The 24,417-nt window shown below is 41.6% G+C and overlaps 1 protein-coding gene across 1 annotated transcript; it reads right to left on the bottom strand.

Moving 5' to 3' along the window:
- Positions 1-24,417, bottom strand: KIF24 (kinesin family member 24). Its single transcript, XM_009647334.1, has 12 exons — positions 23,804-24,417; positions 20,348-20,537; positions 18,367-18,464; positions 16,056-16,271; positions 14,456-14,543; positions 11,834-11,955; positions 10,136-10,241; positions 7,591-7,662; positions 6,745-6,854; positions 3,500-5,929; positions 2,485-2,578; positions 1-141 (listed from the first exon to the last, which is right to left on the bottom strand). The coding sequence occupies exons 1-12, from the start codon at positions 24,415-24,417 to the stop codon at positions 1-3; spliced, it is 4,281 nt and encodes a 1,426-aa protein (XP_009645629.1).

A 24,417-nucleotide genomic window follows, 5' to 3' on the forward strand; every position in this document is an offset into this window, starting at 1 on the left:
CTAAACTGGTGGAGGCGCTGGCAGGGACAGGTCAGTGGCAGGAGAGGCTAAAAAGAGGTGAAGCTGGGCTCGCATCGTTTGGATACACTTCGACTTCAGTACCAAGACTTCATCCAGCTTGGTCACAAAATTCTGAAAATCCTGCTGAGGAAGGCAAAAGGAAGATTCAGAGAAAAATAGTAGCAGCAGGTTGGAGAAAATCAGCATATTTTATGCATTGCAGTAGTACATAAAAGCATGTTTTCCATCCTGCAGTGTAGTAGATTAAATCAGTGTTTCCTCATTAAAGTCCTGACCCTCACAGACAAAGGCCAATGCCTCTAAATACTGAAGTTAACTTACTCCAGTAGTTTTATCTGTTGGTGAAATTACAGCCAATAAAATGGTTTTAAAATAAAAATGTATATGGTGAAAGTACAGCTAATGCAATGGTTTAAAAACAAAAATAAAAATGTTTAAAGCACTTGCTACCACCCTTCTACACCAGTTAGCTTTTCAAAGGTTTGGTACAGGGACTGGTCATCTGGTGTTCAGTTACACAACGTACTCAGCTGTTCCTGACAGCTCTCATGTTGGATCTAGCAATCATGAAAATAAATGGTGATTTGGGCCACTCATTGATCAGACAAAATAGCCCATTCCTGGGAGACGGAAGGCATTATTTCACGTCAGGTCACAGGGCCAGTCCAACTCCTGCATGGCTGCAGATCTGCTAGAGCTGACACAAGAAATACCAGCAGTGTATATAGCCCCATCCGAGGGGAACTCTACCTTCCATAGTAACCTGCCACACAGATAAAAAGTGATATGAAAGTGTGACTAAAACCAAAATAGAGGCAGTGATTTTTAAGTAGGGTTTGCATTAATAAGGGAGTGCTCAGACTTGCTGTAGCTCTGCCACTGAGAGCAGAGTTTGGTGCCTCTGTTCACGGGTCAATGTCTAAGACGCTGGGAGGTGCCAGCGTCCTCAGGGCTAGGGACTTCACCTGCCACCGCATGAAAACCGATCATTCAAAAGCTTGTTTGGCAGGACTCCAGCTATCTCCTGCAACTGTATCTTTGTCTTGCAGGGACATCAGGACTGTAATGAAGACCAGCTCAGCTGCCATGGTGTATTTTTCTTAAGCACTTTAAATAATGCCTGGTTCAGTATGTGGCTGGTCTGCAGGAGTCTCTCCTGTGGCCAAAGTTTCATGACTGGAGAAGTTGCAGCTACCTGAAAGTGGAAGGCAAGAAACTGATATGGGAAGTTCAAGCTGATTCCATTGCCCAAAGAAAGGTCATGCTGTGAAATAACACTACAGCGTATAAGTTATTCACGCGCTGCTGTGAGGCCTGGCAAGCTTGTCATAATTCTGCTAGCCAGAAGATGATTCCTTGCTGCAAGGGCCAAATAAATGAAGGGGGGCAAGAGGGTGGGGTGGGGCAGAGTTGGTATGCAATGACCAACAGACTTGGGAAGAACAATCTAAAAAGATTTAAAAAAAAATAAAAATAAATCAAAGATTGCTTTGTATCACTGCATTCTCTGCCACAAAACTAATACAGTTTATGGCTCTTGTGCTGCTTTTTGAACTTTTATGTTATCTGGGAACACATTGCATGCAGCTGGAAATGACAGCAAGTGAGCCACATGGTGGCTCCATTCTGAAATCCCTGAGGCAAGAGTCCCCGTAGCTGCACTTCAGATCTGAACTGTGATAGGAATTAAAATGGTTGGATAATGTGATGCAGTAATGGAGCTTGGCTTTATTGAGAAGATGAGTAAACTGGGAAGGCAGGAGGTTCTCACTGGGAAATGTTAAATAGTCTGGGTGAGAGATGAGATTTCTCACACAGCTGTGACACGCATCTGTGTGGATGCAGGAAAAACTGGGATTGCCTGGCTAGCAGCAAGGCCATGAAGGTGCCAGTCTCTAGGTCTAGCCTACATGACTGCCATCTGAGACAAGAAAAAGCCAAGAAACACTTGTGTGACAAAAATCAAGAGCCTGTGAGGGCGCAAGTCACAGGAGAGCACTGGAGTGGGGCCAGGGGCTGGCACGACTGCAGTGGGATGGGCAAGGGACTCCCAGGAGGCAATGTGGCGCAACATCCCCGTGTCACGCTTCAGGGGGGAGCTGTTTTCCATGGTATTGACTGACTTGCTCCAGCCTGTAAGGAGAAAAACGTCGCATGGAAAAATACCCTGTATTGCACAGTTTGGTACCCATGACGCAAGACAAGAGGAAGCTGTTTTACCAGAGACAAATGGTTCAGAGTTGGCCCATCAGTCTCCTTCTCCCCCAAGGGCCTGGCAGTGTGGAGACTAGCAAAGACACAACAGGTACTGAAAATGAGCAGCCCCTCCTAGGACTCAGGGAGGCATCAGAGAATGAGAGAAGAACTGACGAGGAATGTCACATCACTAGTTCAAGTTAATGATCTCTAAGATTAATTTATGCAGGTTCAATGGGCATGGAAATCACCATCTGAAACACATACCGTTGCTGACATCTGATTTACCAAGCACTCTTCTTCGAAGCACAGGGATGCCATTTTATCCAGCTGCTGCCGATGGGCCCGAATTACAGCCTGTCTGATTAACACAGAATATACCACTGGTTACACAGCCTGCTGCGTTACCTATAATTACTGTTGGCCTCAATAACCTTTACGAAGGAGGAATACCCCAGAGGAAGCCTTGCTGTCCTGCGGTCTCTGGCATTCAGAAAGCGCACACCAGTGCTCCTTGGAGTGCAGTGGACTGCGCTGGTTTGGGGTTAAAGATGACCTCAGTGACTGAGGATTGCTCAGAGGGGAGTGACCACAGCCTCTCGTTAGCATAGGCAGCGTAGGGGCACACATGTTTTTTCTACCACAGGGAAATCCAGGAGCAAAAAAATTGTCTATTTAATTGGTGAAATGGCTTACAACCACGAGGTTGTAAGACATTTTGGTGAAGAACAGGCAGAGCGGGAAGGCAGTGCTGCTGTTCTTTCCTCTGAGCAAGTTTCTCTGACCAGCAGCATTCATGCGAATGCAGCCCAGCCCTCGGGAGCTGAGAGTGGCAGCTCATAGTACTTTGAAGCTTTACATCTTCAGTGACTGCCCAGCCACTCCAGCTGGTTTTTTCCACAGGGATGGAACATCTACCACCTGATTCTTGATGGGAGGTTTTGATACATTTTAAGTACTTACAGCTTATAGGAAGCAAATCAGTTACTGAGCACTGCAGTTTGTATTATAATATTCATTCCTCTCACATTATCCTAGGAAGTTCTAATAGAATAATTGGCTTCCTGTGAGATTTTAAAATATCGCTAAATAACAGGCAATCATATATTTATAAGATAATGACTATAAATTGTCATTAATCTCATTAAATAATTATTTCATAGATTGATTTCCCACCATTTTTTAAAGTACATATGAGTATGATATACAAATAAAGGCAAATGTATCATGTGTCTAGAATTTCTAAGCTTCATGACAAACTTCAGTGACAAGCAAGACTTACTGTGCTTTTTCTAGGGCTTCCCTCTGCCATTTTCCCATCTCTGATGTAGCACTTGGAGACCTGCTGTTGAACGTGCCTGAGGGGCTCTTTGCAGTTGCTAATGTCTTATTATCTTTGGTTGCAGATCCTGAATCCACAGCAAAGGTCTCTTGTGTAAAAATACCCTGTATTAATTTGGTTTTTAGCAAGCCTATTTCCTCATTGCTGAATGATGACTTGGTTGAGTCTTCAGAATGACAGAAGTCCTCGTTCCTCAATCCTGACCTGGGCTGCAACAGCAGGCTGCTTTCTTGAGTGGGGGACTGCTCAGCATAATCTGTATTTCCCACATTGAGAAAGCATGGTGCACTGGAAAAATAGCTCTTTTCAGGTATATCAGCATTTATTTCCTGAGTCATGGTCTCAACACTGGGTCCTTGACTTGAGTTAGATTTTCCTGAATTACCAGTATTATCTTTCACATCAGCAACGCAGTGTCTGCCACCTGAGTATTCTTTGCACGTTGAGTTACGGAGCAACAAACCATCCTCTTTCTCTTCCCTGGAGCCCGTGGACTCAGCTGTGGATGTTTCTGTCAGGTCACGTCCAACAAATAAACTGCGAATGGCTCCTTGCTTTGATGAACCTGAGCCCAGAAGGCAGCAGCACACCTTCACATCACAGCAGGCAGGTGAAAGCCACTTGTCTCCCGTTTGTGGGGAATGCAGCAGGGCACAATGTCTTCCACCACGACGCGCTTGCTCCCCCAGTTCCAGCATGCTGTCCGTCAGAGCTCTGCTTCTGGTACACTGCCAGTCCTCTTCCTCAAACCTGTTCTGGGAGCCATGTATGTTCCTGTCTGACATCTGCTTCACATGGGGGTACTTCTCTTGATCAGAAGACACTTTCTCTGTATCAGTTGTTTCCTCATAGTCAAGAAGGGATACCGTTGGAGGAGCCGTTACCTCAGAAGTGAATTCTGAGGGACAACTGGAAGATCCACAATGATTAACTCCATTTCTTCGAGCTTTCCGTTTCACATCTCCTGCCAGGGCAGCCTGCCTATCCAGAATGGAGTCTTCCTTCTCTTCATGCTGGAGGTCAATCTCTTTGAACTCTGGAGATCCTGATTTCAATACAGGAGACACATATGAGTTTGAAGCATCCTTTTCTGAAGTTAAGGTGGCTTCACCGGAGTAAATGAGACATCTGTGTTTGGATTTGTACTGTTCGTGGTCAGCTAGGAAATCTTTGCTGTTTTTCCAGTTACAAGCAGGATCTTCCTGCAGGCAGTAAGGTTTTTCTGCAGTATTGCTTGGAGAGGACTCAATAGTTAAGTCATAGCTCCAGTCTGATGGAGTCTTGCTGCAGCCTGCATTTTTAATGGATTCTTCTGTCTTTGGGCTGCCCTCACTACAATCCCAGCTGTCCTCTAGTTCTTGTTCTTGCATACGTATTGCATATTTAAAAAATAAATCCTGTCGCTTTTGGCCTTTTTGCTCTTCTTCAGTTCCTTGCTCTTTTTGATGAAGGAAGAATGAATGTTGACTGCATTTGTTGGTGTTTCTTCTTTTCACACTCTTTTGACTACAGACAGGCGAGAAAGAATCTTCACTGAAATCACTGTCATCCAGATCTTCCAGCTGCATCCCCTCTTTGCTCTGTACTTCTGTGGGAGTAAGACTCAGCTCCTGCTTCACTTGAATCTCCTGGGGCTTATATTGTGTTAAAAACCTCTCAAGAGGTTGATAGTTCAATTTTTGCTGTAGAATAGGTGGCTGCTGAAACTGCTGGTGAAAAAGACGTAAATGTTCTTCCCTTTCCTTCTGAAATGGAGGCAGATTTGTCCACGTTTCAACACATTGTTTAGCAAAGGTGTTTCCCCATTCCTGTCTGCTGTCAGAAGGCAGATTTCCGTCTCCGAAGGAAAACTCATCTCTAGAAACAAGCTGTTTCTGAACAGGTTGCACTGTCTGGACTTTCACGCACTGGACAGGCGGTCTGTCTTGCATATACTTGTCTCTCTGGCCCCTCTCCTTTGTTTCTGCTGTGGCAGCATTTTTGATGATGAAATCCTTTGCAGTGGGGTTCTTCTCAGAGTGGGGGGACAGATCATCAGTTTTCTTCTTCAGGGGTTGTGCTAGCCGTAGGACTCCCTTAACTGGGCTAGCGTGGTGGAACCACGGTGAGCTGGGATTTCCTTTGTAGGCATGTCCTTTGTGGATTCCCCTGGGGGTAGAGGTAAAAGGGACACTCGGTGCAGGACATGCCTTTATTTTTGAAGCATTTGAGGGATGCTGGAGGCCTAGCTTCACTTTCTTTGGAGAGCTCTTTTCCCCAGGTGGCAAAGAGACAGAGTTTTGGACACGTTTTGGAGATACGTTTCCAGCTGTCCGACGCCTGTTTGTGACAGGGGTAGAACATTTAATCCCTTTCTTCAGCTCTTTGACCCTGCAAATGAGATTGGCTTTAGAAGATGTCATGCTTCCAGATAAATAACAGCGTCTTCAGAACAAACTAATGCTTTCACATATTAAGGCTAAACACTGAATTCAGTGCCATGATTTCTATTTTAATTGTCAGTGATCCACACAGGCATCAAAACCCCTCTGCCACAATGCCTGAACTTCTGGAAAGTCTACAGCAGTGTTTTGAAGTGATTTCTTGGACAGTGCACAACAGGTCAAATGAGTGAAAATGGCGTCTGTTTCAGTGGAATGGGGTTGCATTTCTATGCTTTATAATGCAGCATGGCACAGTGCCAGCTCAAGGCAAGCTAGTAATCTCTGCAGCACATTGTAGAGTCCCACAAAACACAAATGAGGGCATTAGGAGTAGTCACAGTGGGGCTAATTAGCTCAGGTGATACGTGTACAGGGCTACAGTGCTCCTGGATCAGACTCATCGCTGCAACTGTGTAAGGCTGCTTAACTCACCCTATCCCCTCAACTTTTTCCTTTATTCCTCTTCCCTTTAAGCATCTTTTGTCCTCTTGACCCCAGCACTGCACAGGCTGTAATTCACCTCCTCCTGTATAGGAGGGAGGGTGAAGGACTTGCACACATTTTAAGCAGAATAACAATACAATAACAAAACTAAAACAAAACCTTGGAACAGGTAAGGATTTTATTTGCATTGTGAAAATTATGTTTCTTGCCTGAAACAACATTTCCAATGCAACCAAAATAAAAATATAATCACAAACATCACACATTACTTTTTCCTTTGTGTTTTTCTCCTTGGCAGGATTGAGCTTCATCACCTACCTGTCAGCATATCGTAAAGTGTTCAGGGTATGCTCTGTAGCTATGTGGCTGGGTGATACGTTGGCTATCATACACGTCTTGGAATTGCCAATGAAAGAATCCTTAAGCACCTATGGTTGGAAGGAAAAAATAAGATTCTTAGCAATACATGTATGTATTTTTAAACATGTGCTTGCCTTTATTATACACAAAATATGAGGGAAAATGATTTAATTAGCTCAGAACTTATGAAAATTAGGCTGTTACCTTGCATTTCCTTCAAATTAGCAATGTGTACAGAGGCAGTTTAACATGAGCCAGGTGATGCAGTTACTGTCTCTTTTTAAATGTAGTCCTCTTTGTTTCAATTTGTCTTGCAATTCTTTGTTGACAATTTAAAATGAGTATGAGTGTTAACTGGGGCTGTGAACAAGCCCTTGACATCAGGTGCCTCAAGGGTGCCCATATGTTTTGAGGGATAAAGTGTGTGTTACAACTGGAGTGAAGAAACATTGATGAAATCTCCCATGACTGCTACTGCATAGAAGATGCAAGACTGATTGCAGAGTGGTTGGAGATGGGTGGTAACTGAGTCTGGAAGGTAGCATTTGGGGTTTTTGTTTGGTTTTAGCATTTGGTTTATTTGATTTTTACCATGCCAGTCCCCAGCACTGGCTCGGGTAACTGGGAATTGGCCTTAATTCTGTGATTGTCTTTAATTTTAATGTTTGAAAAAGTTATGCATTTGTCTTTTCTTCGATAGCCTAATAACAGTTATTGAATCACACCTTTTTTATTATTATTATTTTTATTTATATTTTGTCCTCCTCTGGAAAATCTCTACTGTTGTCTTTCTGCTCATTTTACCTGAGTTAATTTGCTTTGCCGGAAAGGAGTATGCGCGTGTTCCTGATCCAACGCCCGAATGCATTCCTTTAGCTACAAAAAAAACCAAACAAACAAACAACAAACCCCACCAACAACAGAAGGGTAAAAACATATCAATCACACACTGACAAGGAACTGAATTGCATCAAACCTAACCCATGAATTTACTATTTCCCTTATGCACCTTTGACTCCTACTATGTGATGTCCCTGCTTGCAAGGGTAGTTTACTGCTGCCACAGACACAAATTGCCAGCTTCAGCTAGTTCAGGTATCAGCAGCAGTTTAGCTGCACTCAAGGAGAGCAAAGCTGCAGCACAGAGACACCTGCCTGAGAGCTCTGTGGGCTATACAAAACCCAAGAAGCTGGGTAAATACACACGTGTTTAGTACACACAGAGCTCCATGCTACTGTGGACCCACCGCTGCCTGCACCATAGCTCGGAAGTCTGAAGCCAGATTGGGTCTACACCAGACTATGCTGCAGCTTGCAGGGCAGGTGTACCCCAGATTCCTATACCTGCAACACCCTAAGAACAGAGCTTTTTGAGCTCCATCTCTGATAAATGCCTTTCTTCTAAAGGAAGCTCTTCGCCTTCAAAAAAAACCGCAACACTTTGGACAACAGCAGTGCAAATTCCTTTTGCCACTCTGGCGATATTTTCATACCTGAGCCACAGATAGCATGAGCTAGTAAGTGCCTATTTCTCCCCATACTGACTACAGTCTGCAGCCTAGATGTCCCATCTATGTGTGGGTACACTAGGCTGTGTTAGATGGCAGCTGATCTCAGAATATGAGCAGCTAGCTACACCCATGCCCTTCACAGAATGCATCACATCATCTTGTTGTTAATAACCATCAACAGAGGTAGCCTGTAGTCTTGAAGAAACATCCCTTGATTCATTACCAGCTTTGGAAAAAGATCTCATGTTCAAACTCAAAGACGTGCATTTTTTTGCTCTGTTTCCACCAAAATAAGCACAATTTCATCACACTCCATATCAAGCCTGGATGCTCTCTCAAATCAGCAGAGATGGACTGTATAGCCATGAGACAAGTCATTTAGAGCAAATATCAAAGGAAAAATAAGCAGATTACAGTATTGTCATGGTGATACTACTATGAAACAGCCTTTCTACATTCAAGGCTTTTCTACATTCTACATACACCCACTTAAAATGACACATATTTCTCATTTTTACTGCATTTTATTAAAGATCACACCTCTAACAAGTAAGAGATCAAACTATTCTAATTTTTTATTCTGCTTCTCACAGTTGCAGTATCTGAGTATCTTCTACTTGAAATTAACATGAATATTCAAACCAGCAGCAAACTTCAAACTTCATGTGTTTTAAGGCCTGAAGGGAGCGTTATGATTATTGAGGGCAGGGCTAGGTTTTAGGTCATGTAGACTTATACACAGATGCCTTTTAGAGTTAATCCAGTCACTACTTGTAGGCTGCCTGGGTATTTACTCAGTTTCACACAATACCAAAAATACACACACTCTGATTTTAAAGTTCCTTTTAAAGGAAGTTCCTGAGCTTACATTAAGCCTCACTTCTCAGGAATCCTTTCTATTCAGGTCCTGACTCCCCATGCCACTCAGCTATTCACCAGCAAGTAGTCAAGAAAGCACGAAGTACAGAAACACATTCACTTTACATGCTACCTCCCGGTATGAATGCTAATATTCCACACCAGGAAAGCCTCTGTGCAAAAGAACATTCTACATGCTCAAAACAGAGCAAGGCACCTCCTATTTACAGCACACTAAGAGGTATGGTTGTGTGCACTAACTTCTGCACTGCTGACTCATGCTCACTGATTGCGTAGCACCTTCGGTCCCACTTAGAGAAGCCCTCAGTTATCAGTGAGCTTTGTTCATTTGAATTAAAGGAGGTGCAAAGTCTTCTGCACAACTTATGCTTAGAGGCATTTCTGCTTTACCTTAGATGGCATTTCTCTGCTCCTTGTCCCTCTTTACGTAACTGTGTACATTTATAAAAGATGGTTTTCATTAGGAGTGCATTTCTTCCTGTTCCTTTCTCCCCAACCATGAACTGTCAGTTCCTATGCTCTTGAATATTTAAGCCCTTTACTCCGGATTTGAAAGAGAAGTCTGAGTTCAAGCGGTGAAAATAAGCAGCAGGAACAGATGTGCTTTTATGAAACAAATATGGCAGTCCCAAGCCAATATTCTCTGGAAGTAAAAGGGACAAAACTTTCTATATAAAATATGGGACACTTAATATATTATACCTAATCTTCTCTATGTTGCATTTACCTGGCTGGCTGTAAAAATGGATTAAAAAGACTTTATTTTCATCACAAGTTCTCTTCCCTCTTAAGTTGTCTTTCAGGCATGAGACAGATTAAACTGGACACACTTAATACTTTGGTTATTTTTCCCCCTCCATGGAATACATATATACACACTATTCTGTGGTTCATTTTTATCCTAAACCATATGCTAATAATTAAAGACAAAATCTTCCCCAGACATGCTCATAGCTTACTGCTAAAAGACTTTGATTTATTTCTGCTCCTTCCATTTTTGTTTGTCGATCTGAGTCTCTGGCATCAGCCGCCCTTTCACTGCCAGCCAAGTCAATGAATGAAATCCTAGAAAAAACAAAGTTGCATTTATCTTAGGGGCTTTTTTTTTTTTCTTTTCCTTTTTCTTTTTTTCTCTTTTAAACCAGAGGGCTGCAACACATGACATCAGAAGAATTATTAGAAATAACTGCATTTGAGCAAAAAGAAACACCCACTGGAAATATCTGAGGCACCAAAATAAGTATAGCAGCAGGGACAATGTCAGAGCATCCTGGCACTAATGCAGTTGTAACAGAAAGTATAATTGCATGTGATGAGAGTGCTCGACAGTTTAATGTATAAACTGTTCAAAGTGCAACACATTCACCTCCCCAGATGATCACTGTGCTTGTAGTGTCCTAAGAACACAGTTAAAGAAATTGTAAATTTCTTGACTCTCCTTCCAGGTAAAACAGACAACTGCCCTGTCAAGTGGGAATTCAGGGCAACACGAACAGAAATTTCCAGTGTAGTAAATAATACACTGAGTTTTCATTGCTCCTTTTCCCTCCCTTCCACAAAATTCCATTACTCCCTCTCAGGTTTCCTAGCTCTGGGTGCCAGCTGCTGTACTGACTGCTGCATTGTGTCTTTGTCTTTGCCCTTCTTTCTCTGGAACAGCCCTGACTTCTCTTATAGGCATATCTTGGGATCCTTTCCTCATTCCAGCACCACCTCACTTTCTGTAACAAAAAAAATGGCACACATGCCACACCTACATAACCATATACGCTTCGATTTCTAAGCCTGCCTGTTCTGCCTTTTCCTCACTCCACTATTTGTGGCTCTTCCATTTTGCTTTGTATTTAAAATAAGATCCTGGGAAGCAAGACTGCATGGCCATTGCTGGAAGGATGTGTCAGCATGTGTTTTTGGCACTCAGGAGTAACATAGATACCTAGACTTCTTTCCTCAGACCTATTTCTTGGGGTTGTTTAGTGTGGCAGAATTAGAGTCAGTCTTCAAGTAGGTAAAATGGCTGCTACAAGAGGAAGTAAACTGCTCTTTTTGTCTGCTGCAGATAGCATCAGCGTCACACTCTCAAACTATCAGGGAGGTTTAGATGAGGTCCTAGAATTCCTCTGACCAAAGGCAAACTCTAACAGAATCATTTCCACCTGGGCTAGTCATCCCAGGCTCCCTTTGTAGTCAAATTACAGGACAGAGGTGCTTTGAGGGGCAAATCCAGCTAACCTAATTTAGGTGACTCTGCAGAATGGCATGAATTGGATCCCAGAAATGACTTTTTCTTTCTAGTGACTTCAGAGGTGATGAGTTCGCATGTGGATACGCCCATTGCCAGACATCTACCTTTAGCCAGACGAACACCAGACAGGAAAAGCTTTCTAACACTGAAGATGAAGGGATGGATTTGATTGCCTAGCTCCTTCACTGGAAATCTTTACAAACAAGTTTGACAAAACCCTCACAGATGTGGCTTAAGCACTCTCCCTGGAACAGAGAAAGGGCTGTGAAACTTCTCAAAGTCCCTTTGAACCCTACCTTCTGATTTAACTCACAGCTGCCCACTAGCTCAACACCTCCTCTTTGTTTGCCTCTTTGATGTCCCTGGGCTTGACTTCCTCATCAGCCCTGAGCACTCCCGCCTCTAGTCTTACCTTCCAAATGTCCTGTTGGCTGTATCTTTAATTTGGATTTGGATGATAGCATGAGATCGAGAGGAATCTGAGTTGACTCCAGTAGCTCCTGTGCTACGTTCTTTTCCCCCCTTCAAAATCACCTGCAAAATAAGGGGGACAAAACCCAAGCAAATTGTAAAAAAAACCACAACGTCTCAGAAAGAAATCTTGTCCTCCTAAGATAAGGTAACATTAAGAGGAATGGTTCATTACAGCCTTAAAATTTGGTGCAAGGCAGATGTTAAGTTAAACTGGATCCCTTCCAATACATGTCTAAGAACTTTGTACATGGACTTGCTTGCAGTGACACTACAGAGCTTAGAGAGCATACTGCAGAAGTTGTTGCATCACACATTCACTTGGATTTGCAAAATATGCAAACTATGAAATGAATAACAAAAGTATGGCAGAAATGAAAGAAAGTAAGACTGCAGACATAAGCTAAGAGACTCATGGGATTGACTATTTGTTGTGTTCTTTTAAACTTCCACTTTCTCACCTAATAGATGGATACTGTTATCCAGAAAGTTACACACAAATTACAGAGTGCCAAAACTTTTTTCCATTTCCGTAACTAAAAGCAATTATGCCAGAGTAAGGAACAAAGCTAAAACATAAATATACTCAATACAACAATAAAATAAGAAAACAAGGAAGACAGGCAAGGCAGAAGGACAAAGGCTCCTTCAAGATACAAATCCAGATAGTTCTCTTTTGCAAGCTTTTAAGGACTATCGCAGAAAGGCTAGCAGCAACTGCAGCAGGGCATTCATAAAAAAGTCATTAATTTTGTTTCTGGTTGTAAGAACAAATTGAAATATTGTCTAGCAAAATCAATACCTTCCCAGTTGACAGATGTGCATTATTAATGTCTTTCAGTGGCCAGTACTCAACCAGCAACCTAACCAACTGCTGCAGCTCCCGAGCATTATATTCATGCTAAATGCAGATAATTTCTGAACCAAAGCCAACATCCATGAATAGTGAATAACTAGAGATGCATTCAACACTTCCCATATATCTGTTGCAGACTATTCAGAAGCTCTGAGCCAAGCCAATGACATTTCTGTGTTCAAAAGGGCCTGTGGGCAATATAAAATTATTTTTTGCTGAGATACCTGTGAGAATAGTCACTTAATAGCTCTTCTGTGTGTGGAATGTGATAATACAGAGGAATGTGTTCATCAACCATATAGCAAATTTACAGTCTAATTTGCAGAAGCATCACCAGCATGTCCCAAGGCTTGGAGTTAATGGGAAGATGAAGAACAAAATTAAATGGAATATAAGTGGGCAACACCATGCCAATTTTAATGAGTCAACTGCACTATCAGGCATTTGTAATTTACAATTCCTTACTGAGAAAGGAATTAAACAATGCAAAGTCAGGCTAAATAGAAAGCAGATTTAACCAGCTTGCTTGCTGCAGGATGTCCTGGTTTCGGCTGGGATAGAGTTAATATTCTTCCTAGTAGCTGGCATAGTGCTGTGTTTTGGATTTAGTACCAGAGAAATGTTGATAACTCACTGATGGTTTAGTTGTTGCTGAGCAGGGCTTACACCAGTCAAGGACTTTTTCAGCTTCCCATGCTCTGCCAGGTGCACAAGAAGCTGGGAGGGGGCACAGCTGACCCCCACTGGCCAAAGGGCTATTCCAGACCATATGACATCATGTTCAGGGGGAGTTGGCTGGGAGGGAGAGCGATCACTGCTCAATGGGCTGGGCACTGGTCAGCAGGTGGTGAGCAATGACATTGTACATCACTGGTTGTGTATATTCTGTATATTCTATTATCATTGTTATTCTTTTCCTCTGCTGTTTTATTAAACTGTCTTTATCGCAACCCACAAATTTTACTTTTTTTTTTTCCCGATTCTCTCCCCCATCCCACTTGACAGGGGGGCAGGGAGTGAGCGAGTGGCTGTGTGGCATTCAGCTGCCTGCCGGGTTAAACCACAACACAGGACAATGCAAAAAATTTACCAGTGCCCTTTTAGGGCAAGGAAGAAAAACTGAAGCCTTGCTTTGTGTGAATGCCAGCTACTGTTTGAAGACCCTAATTTTACTCGGCTGTTATGGCCCATCGTTATCTAAGCAGTGTCTTAATCGTATTTCAGATTAATATCCCAATCTTAAGTATTTTCTAATGTCTAGTTCTACTAATTTTCAAATTTATATCTCGTCTCGCATCCACGTACCTTTAATATGGAAAATTTAAGTTCATAGAAGCCAAAGAAATCACACTGGGAGAAAATACTATCCAGCTTTAAGGATCCCTTACTGGGATACTATTTGATTTCTAAAATAGTGACAGCAGACTGTTTCTTGGCAAAGATCTTTCCATAAGGAGTGGCAGCAGAAGCAACAGCTGTAAATCAACAGCTTGCATGTTGCTAACACAAGTCACAGTGACAAAAGAAGCTTACTGAATAAAGGCACTTTTAATTGTGCTCCTCAGTGGTCTTGCTGGGGTTGCCAATTTCAGAACTTTAAATAAGAACATAAACATGTACTACACAATAAATAACAATCCCTGCAAATGACATATCTCACAAATCAGGCTGTAGAAGGCAAAAAATAATCACAAACATAGAGGTTACCTCCAAAAGTAGATCTACAGAGTCCACCTGAACCTCCCGCAGTCCAACTATTTGAACGACATGCTTGCTGTCTTCTCTTGCAAAAAGCCTGAAAATGAAACAGTCTTGAATAGCAGCAGTGAAAACTCATTTCAGTGCTACAACGCTGTGAGAAAGCAATCAAGCCTACTGACTGGGCAAAGGCACCACTGTCATTCATTTATTTTCAGAGCTGAAGAGGTATTTAATTTATAATATGTACCAATGACATTTCACTGTTAAAGAGACATTAGCAATGCATTTCTGCTAGCTCAGGAATATAATAAAGCAGCGAAGTAAATGATCTCAGGATTCTCTAGGAATTTCAGACTGTAAATTATGCTCTGCTCAAGTTCTCAAGATTTTTGCACAGGATTTTAAAGCTTCTCCCATAGCCAGAGTCAGATTTCAGAGCACCTCTGCTCCGAATCACGCAGAAGTGTTGCAGTATGCAGGAAGAATACAGACATGATGCATGTGGGAGGAAGTTTAATCTTCTCTTTCAATGACATGTAAGAGAGCTAATGGACATGCAGAGAATATGAGGACACTCTTTGTTCCTTAGTAAATTGGCTCCTTACATAGCACATTACACTACCTGCTCCTTAAAGACGGTTTTGGAGAAAGGGAACACACGTGCACAGAAATAGGTACTTCCTTTATGAACAGATGCTCCCTTCCCCAGGCAGAAAGCCTCCCCTTGATCCCTCCAGTGTGCTCTAAGGACAGTGCTCTCAAGGCTGCTAAAGGCCTACAGCTGACAGGCAATGTTCCTCCAAGATCACTCTGAAAAGACTTCACTGCTGAGTTCTTAACTGACTGTTATTTTATTTAGAGATTTCAGATCACAGTGGTTTGTTTGTTTTTTTTTTTTATAGCAAGTATGTACTGAGTTGTCCTGATTTCCATTCCGGATGGAGCCCCTGTAGGTGTGTACTCCTGTAGGAGTCCATCCAAATGAGTCTGGGGCTGAGGTGCTACTGCTGAGGGTGATGGCAGCACACCTGCAGAGGCTTGCTCCAGTTGAGTCACTGGGCGGCTGGGTAAAGGTGCTCAGGGAGAAGATGAGCAGGGTCTGCAGTGTCAAGCATGACAAGTGGAAGATCAGCAGGATCTTCAGAGACTAGGTTGGCAAGAGCCAAAGCCCCATTGGCACAGCAGGAGGGACAGCCAGAGGTTATGTTTGAGCAGGGAAAGACAGGGACTCCACAATTGTTGGCATAAGAACTTCTGACCACAAGAAGGTTTTTTCTCTACCTATGGATGTTCAGCTATTATATTGTTACAGTGTAAGCAAAACAGCATGAGCTCATATCTCAACTGTAGGTCCTTACTCTTACTTATTTCCCCCCTCTGCAAATAGTGAAAACCAGGAGCCTCTCTCAATGCCACAGTATCTAGTGTTGGATTCTGTCTTTCTCTCTAAGTAGCTCATAGGAGCAACCCTAATTAAATACATAACATTTACTCTAAATTGTAATATGTTAAATATAATTGCATGAAACAGTAACTGATTTATAAACAGTAACCAATAGATTCACAACCATAGGTTTATAGTAAAACATATTTTTTATTTAAATACCTCTTCCTTCCATTTAGCAGGTCATAAAGCTGTCCACAGTAGATCTCATAAAAACTGATCAAAACAAGGAGATCTTTCCTTGACTGTGATGCTTCCAGGTGTCTAAAGATGTCCTTGGCAGCCAAAGCGTAGAGTCCTGGGTTCCGGTGAGTACCAATCATAGTGTAAGTCTTGCCAGCACCAGTCTGCCCATATGCAAAGCAGGTTGCATTGCCTCTGTGAAGATAACTTACATTTTTAATGTCACATCCAATTTATTCATATCTGTTAAAAAAGAATCTGTAACTTCGATATCTATCTGTAGTGGCCTCTTAGCAATGAGGTTTGATTTGCTATTCTATCTGGGAAACTGCAAAGCTCTTAACAGTGGCTCCCAAGCGTGTCCCATGGAGATCTGGCATGTCACAGAGTGCTGGCTCTCTTCCTTTCTCCCAGATGCCAAAAATGCATTTAAGGAAACTCAGAATCCATTATTATTCTTCCAGCTGTTCAGATGCTGCAGAAATATTGTAGGATTGTGAATGGGAATCCTACTGATTATGAATCACGGAGAAAAATGACTGTGATGTGAGATGCAAACCAACCACAAGTCAGTTTCTGTATTAACACATGTTGTAGTTAATGAAAATGAACATCCCAGCACTATAATTTACTGAGAGCCGTTACTTTGTCTCAGGCTGCACTCCTGCACACAGCTAAGTCAATCTAAAGGGTTGTTGTTGCCTAGGGGAAGGTCCTCCTTTTCCTCTGCTCCCAGCTGTTTGACCAACCCCACTGATCCACCCCTGCCTATGCTGGCTCTGATGTTTAACTTTACTGCACTAAAACAACAGAAAGCTTTCAGCTTTTTTGTGAGCTAATTTTCTGCTGTTTCAGTGAATTAAAGTACCTCATGGAGGATCACAAAATATGCCCAAGCTGTCTTCATGTAACCTCATGGGAATGTGTCTAGTGGGGGTAGGGAAGAACATCATCCCCTTTTAGCAGCAGAGAGCTGTCTGGTTCTCTCACTCTAGCTAGTGAAACCACAGTCTTGGCTTATTCCAGATTGCTCCAGCTTTGTCATCATATCACCGTAAGATCATAATGGCAATGCACACAAAATGCTAAGGAGGTCTCAACTGCCCTTCAATCCTGTTGAGGTTACTGAGTGCCTACTTCTCCTTCCCCATCCTTGCTTTTATATAAGCACTGAATTTGCAAGTATGATGTGAACAGATTCAGGGAACTGCATCAGCCAAAAAAGAAATACTACAGAATAAACTAATCACTCCCTCCCCACCTCAAAAAAAAAAAAAAAAGACTTTTTAGTTAGCTCAGTACCCTGGCAGAGAAATGGGTAAAAATGTAGGACTGCAGCAAGCACAGTGAACGATTTCTTGCCATCTTAGATTGCAGAATTAGCTCACCATGGTGTCAGATTAGACAAATACTAGCAAAGGGGATGCAGCAGGAGGGACAGAAAAGTTACAGAAAGCTGAGAAAAAACAGTGGCATCTCTTTTGGTGGCATTACTGGATTAGCTGTAATGTGAACTGTGCCTTTAGTGATTATTACACAGCAAGCTACCAGTCTCATTCTCCTTTTGCACTTTTCTTTCCTCAAAAGCATGACACACTCTGGCTCTGCTGATGATACTTGGAGATGTTCAGTAACAGAATGCTCTATTTTGTTAATTTTCAGCATGGATACATAATCATTTCCTTCAAAGACTCAAAAGATGTAATTACAGTCAAGCTTGTTACTTTGTGAGAAAATAAGACCACTCATGTAAAGCCACCATCAATTTCCCATTAATCAGGAAGTACGTAATTATGATTAAACTTCTAAGCAAATATAAATCAATAAACCAAAATTAAATCACAAGGCTATTAATAAATTCCTATTGCCCTGTGAACTGTACAAATGCATGCACAAATATCTCACAGCAGTCTCATGAAAGAGGTATATTATTCCTCTACAGATGAGTGTGCTATACCACACAGAAACCTTTGTTAAGAGTGGAGATCAGACTTCAGATATCCTGGCACACATTTTTGCATTCTAGGCTGGCCATGGTGTCTCTTTGTTGCACCTGCGGTCCAATTTTAACTTCCTCTGTGATTTAGATTTTTCACCAAACGTGAAGAAAATTTTCCCTGATTTATTTTGTCAAAATTGCAAAGACATTCTAAAAGGGGGAAGATATCTGTCAGAGGTGAAATGAATGTATTTTTCAAAAGATGAAAAGCATAAAAGGAAAATTAAAGCAGTATATGAAACGGAAAAACAAAAAGGCAAAAAATAACAAATGTAAGCAGTGATGCCCTACCCGTTAAAAATATGCTGAATGAGGGGATGAGCTGTCTTCATATACACATCCTGATTGGTACATGACTCCCCAAAGACTTCATCAAAATAAAAAACATGCTGAAAAATAAATAAGATCTTTACATGAAAATGAATATGTTTCACTTTCCCCTCACCCCCATTCAAAGGTAAATTTAAATACAGAAGTCTTTCCAGTGACTTCATATGGTTTTGGATCAGGCACAAAGTGACCTAGCACATTTAAATGCAGCATGACATATGCAGGAACACATCGTTATGACTGAGGGTAGGAAAAAAAGAAAAAAAGGGAAGCAAAGATGCCTTAATTTCCCATCATTCTGAAGCAGAACATACCATAGACTTCTGACAAAGAAAAAAAAAAAAAAAGAAAAATGCTAATTAAAGAAAACCGTCATCTATTCCTGAAATGAATCAGCCTACAGATGTACAGTAACACTGTAACAGTAAAAAGAACTCAGAGTCAGCTCCTGACTCTCTCAAAATTAGTCCTGTTGTCTCTGTTCTGCAGACTTAAAAGTTGTTTGAGCCAGAGAAGACAGAAGCTATTCCTAAGCAAAGCTGGACGTAGTATCTCAGAAGGAGACAAGAAAACCCCAAACTTCTCACACTCCAGATCTCACCCAAAGCAGCAGGGTCTCTAGAAACACTGCAGCTGAGTTCACTATGGGCTCCTTCTAGGTTAAGAATAGTGTTTGTAGGGGCAGTCACAAATACCACATTTTCAAATGATCCTCCCTGGACTGGTGTCTAACATTTGCACCCTAAGAAATTCACTGCAGTGTAAATTAAGGTTGTAGATCTCTAGGGCCGAGAATAATTTCAATGATGCACAAACCAACCACACTAGCACACAGGCAGATTAAACCAGGGAGTCTCAGCAGCTATGCCCAGTTCAGAGGGCAGGTGTGCTCCAGGATGGGCCTGCAGTTTGGGGCCCCACCAGCGTCCTTGGAGCAGGAGTATGTCCCAGCTCCCATTTGCTCTGTACCCCTTGCTGTCCTTTCTATAGGAACCAGAGATGGAGGCAGGGTGAGCAGCCAGACTTGGAAGCAGGGAAGTTCTCAGGGGTCCTATAGAACAGGCACCGCCTTTGACATGGCATACTTCTGTTTGGACTATATTGATTGATAGCAAGATTTCATTTGTCTGTGTGGACATAAGAAAATTAATTAGTGGTTATATCAGTGCTGAGATACTAAGGTAATAAGCACCATGTAAATGCCAAATATAGGTAGTCAGATGGTGGGAGCGGGGTGGAGTTGCTGTAAGTGTTGCACCGTACAAGGTGGTGCATGGACCAGGCCCCAGAGAGCTGCAAACTGAATTTTCTCTGGATACTCCAAACAGCTGTTCCTAGGACCCCAACTGTAAAAATAACACCCAGTACAGTAAGAATGGCTTGCTGCTCTCTAGAAATCAGTTCTGTTCCTGGTGCTGTCAGTCAAAAGTGAGAATTTGAACTATGACAGCACAAGGTATCTGGGATTAAGAAACAAAGACCAAAAGGGAACTTAATTTTCAAAAGCATTTGAGAACAAAGGAAGGGAGGGGATGAGGGAGTATGTGATTCATTGAAACAACTACAGTGCTGAAATAGTGAAAAGGGATCTCCTCATTCAAGTACCACAGAAATCTATCAGGAGACTGCAGCAGACCATCCTCCTGCAGCAACGGCACGTAGCAGAGGGTTTTATTTTGCCACGTACAAAGAAAGCTGCAAGAGACATGCTTTTGAGGCTTAAAATTCTGGGCTCAGGTTTTCTGCCACAGGCTGGCATAAATCAGAAGCAATTCAAATACAGTTATGCTGAGCTCATAGAAGAGCCCGCCACTTATTTCCGTAAAAGAAATGCAGACAGCCCTTTTCTGTTTCCCCTCCTTGAAACTCCAAGTACAATTTGCTTTATCCCACCATTCAAGTGACTGGCCCATAAACACAACATTCAAGTGAAGCATGTTACCTGTAAAATATATTGGGTGAGATCAACCGCCTCCTTCTTCTCATGGAGAAGCAGGGTTTCTTTATCTTTCACTGTGATGATATTAACCTCCCCACGTCGCTCCTCTCTCAGGCCTAGAGGACGTTTTCGAACACACACTCTGATTTTTTCACTCTCTGTCCATGGAGTCTCTTTCTCAGAAGGACTGGATCTACAACAAGTTTGGGTTTACATTTAAAAATCACGTTACTGCAGAATCTCGACTATGCATAAATTTGTTACTTTTAGCAGATAAATATTTCTTTAATGGCTTATCAAAACCCCTCCAAAATACATCTCAATGTTACATAGTAAAGTTTCTGCTGTTTTTTTCTGAAATAGACTGATGCCTTTTGTGCACTTCTGTTAAAAGAATGGTTGTAGTTACAAAACTACATTCCTGAGCTTCTTGCTGGACTGGCATATTTTCATTTGTCCACAAACATGTGATTGAAGCTGGCATAATATGCAAGTTAACTTAATGAAATTTAATCTTGCTGAAATTATTCGCAGTCGTGATTAGTCATCTAATTGTGTACAGATAAACGTATGAACAGATCTTGAAAAGGAGAGGGTATAATATTTAGTTGCTTTTCCTCTTATGCTGACTTACATTCTTCCTATTACAGGCTGTCAAAGAGATAAGTAAATTACTCAAACTGGGAAACAAGACAGTATCACCACGTTCCTACTCAGCTCAAAGAAAATCTGAAATACTGATCTCATCATTGTCTCCCCTTTGGTCTTTCATCATAAAAAATTATGTGGTTTCAGACCACAGGCAAAGCTGTGCTCTTGTGCTCTGGCAGGTGTACTTTAGTTCCCTTCCAGATACCTCAGAAACATGAGGTTATTTCACGTTTCATTGATAAACCTGCTGTGTAAAGCATTTTGTGATACATCATACAGAATATCTTGAATTCAACCAAAATGTATTCATTCTGCCTTACCCTTTTTCAAGCTGTCTTCAGCCAAATAAGTAATGACTTTCAGCCTGGATTTGCATGTCATTTTGTGAGAAAAAAAAATAATTTTAATCGAGCACCAACTTCTGCAAAAGGAGTATTTCTGCCATGCTACCTGAATGCCCTTCCAAAATCCCTTAATGTAGCAACTGAAAACTAACATATACTAGTTGTCTAGTAAGTTAAAACCAAGCCCACAAGTTAACTCAATATCTCATTACAACTACAAGTTTGTAGTATCATTGCTGTTGTGCCGTGTGATTCCCCAGAAGCACAGACATGCAGATCTAAATCTTGAAAGACCACACACAAGTAATCTTTACTTGTAACTCAAGTCCCTTTAATCTTAGTACATCTTGCCCATGCAGACCAGGATCAGATCCTGCGTTTAGATGGAAAATTCTTTCCCCTGAAAAGAAAGGCAATGACACTTGAAATAAGATGCTCCATAAGCTAGCATGAGCTTATGGATATCACTAGGCACCAAATGTTGTCCAACAAATGATCAGAGGCTCTCATGTCAGAGGCTGAATTTGGTGACCTACAGAAAGAGCCTTGTGTGCTCCAAGAGCTTGAAGGAGGAAGGACTGATCGCAAGATTTGGAGAAAGGAAAAACTGAAGACTTGGAGGCTCTGTTTATGAGAGAAAAGGTGTAAATTCTTTCTAGTACAGAGGCACATTTAGTTGAATATATTTCGTATGGTAACAAAATGCATTTTAATTCTATATGCTGAACCTGAAGTTTAGATGTTCTATTAACCTTTCTTGAATAGAAATTTTATTCTATTACAAAATATATTTTTTTACTACTAGAAAAAAAAAAATATCTTGACACAGATCATTAGAAACCTGATTAGATAATAGGTCAGAAGAATCACTATGCCCAGTTTACTACTGTCAAAATCAAGCCATTTGCTCTTGGCAAGTGCAAAATACATTTAAGCATATGAAAAGAGCTCTTTATCTTTCTGCCATCTGAAATAATGCCAGTGTTTTCCAATGTTTCTCATAGATGAGATTAGATTAGCCTTCACAGTGGTCAAGTCATATGGTGACATGGGGATGGATGGATTCAATGAAGGACTTAGGCACTCACAAAACAGGAATCACAAACCCAAGTGTCAGCAGACTAGCCCAAGCCTGGAATGCACAACACATACTCTGTGGTCAAAACAGGAGAAAAAGAAACTCAGGCATGTCAACAGGAGGATGCAGACAGCCCGTAAGATGAACCATAATGCCAGGCACAGAAGAATGTGCTTAGAAAGAGAGAACAAGGAAAGAAAGTGAGAACACTGGAGAATACAGCTCTGCTGCAGTATGAAAAACCTTGAACTCCTCTAGCTGAGCCATTAGGTTATATTTTATCATTTTTCACTTGCCAGCACTATGAATTCTGCCCTTTTAGTTGCACCTTGGCTCAACTTCTAGAGGAGACAGAAAACCAATATATGTAGGAGGTTACTGCACCTCTCTGGAAGGAGGGAGTGACTTTTTTCCAGCAAAGGGGAGTTATAAACCTGTGTCTTGCGTTTCACAGGTTAAGTGCTCTAACTACTGTGTCATCTTAGTACTTTTCCACTGTGCCAACAGCATCTATCCCTCCAGGCTACAGGCACACTCAATGGGAGTTGTAGCTGACACCCCAACTCCACGGATCCTCACACACACCAAATTCTTCACCACAGCCTTCCCAGAACAAGCCCCAACTTCATACAGCTACCTCTCCTCACCACATTCTAAAGCAAAACTGCCACAACTGCATTGCAACAAGCTAGATGCTGGTGGTATATATGCAGAGGGGTACGTGTTCTGCTGCCAAATGAGGAAAAAAATATTTTGTGGTCTAAAAATGTTGCCAGGGTAGCTTTACCAGTGGTTCAAGATAACCATAGCCCCTCAGTTGTCAAACACTGGGAAAAGTATGACATTTACATATGTGCTTGGAGAGCAGCTACAAGGCATCCCTCTCACCACCAGGTCTATATCCCATCCCAGTTATATTCATTCTGTTTCTTTTTAAGGCTCCAGTTCAGAAATTTCTTCATAAAGAAAAATAGTCATCACAGAGTGTATCCTTTTTACTGGGAAAAAATTGACAAACTTATCAACAGATAATGCCATATTTTGGAAAAATAATGTTTTGCAAGATAGTCTCATGGAAAGAAGAAAAGAAAGAAAGATTGGCCAAAACATCAAGAAAACAAAGCCTTATATCCTGAAAGACAATAAAGACTATTCTTGGACAACCTTGGTGAGTAGCAGCTGGTGAAATTCAACTGATTCCTTCTACCAGACTTGGAGAGTCACAAGTGCTTATTAATACCTCTCTTCTCCGTAAGATTTTGCATTGCTCTGTAGTGGTAGGATTGCTTATTTGGAGGTGATGAAGACAGATTCTCCTCCACAATGAAGAAAGAATTAATTATGACTAACTTGAAATAGAACAAAATAAAGACGACTGATTTTTACCTGATACAGGAATGAGGTAGTCCATAATTATACCCTGAAATATGAGTTATTCTTTGTACAATAGGAGCTTCAGAATCCCCCAGGAGAGGAGCAATATCATCAGAAACTGTTGGACAGCTCAGGTCCTTTTTTGTGCATATTCCAGGAGTATTTAGGTCTCTTATAGTTGATCTGATGAGCTCTGAATCATGTGGTTGAATGTGTCCCAACATTTCCCCTACACTGTTCTTCTCTTCATTGGCACTGAAATCAGATGAACCATATGATTCGGATTCAGAGTCTTTAACTGTTCCATCATTATCTTCAAAGAAAGACTCAAAACGCAGCTGTCTACGGGGACCTGATCTGGTCACCTGTGGCTGCATGAAAAGGCCACTTGGTTGAAAATCTTGCTTGCTTAAGTCTGCAACGTCTTCGTCTTGCATTATTTTGATTATTCTGATGAGCTGAAAGAGTCGTTTCCGGTCATTCATATCGTAGACACCCAGTTTGGTATAATCTTTCATGGAAATTTTGGCAAGTTCATCAATCTTCTGAAGACCAAAGGCAGCAAAATGGGGATAGTATTTTTCCAGTTCTGCCTCACAAAGGCATTCATAAAGGCATGATGCCAT

The sequence above is a fragment of the Egretta garzetta genome, unplaced genomic scaffold (assembly GCF_000687185.1).
Source record: "Egretta garzetta isolate BGI_Z169 unplaced genomic scaffold, ASM68718v1 scaffold59, whole genome shotgun sequence".
NCBI lineage: Eukaryota > Metazoa > Chordata > Aves > Pelecaniformes > Ardeidae > Egretta > Egretta garzetta.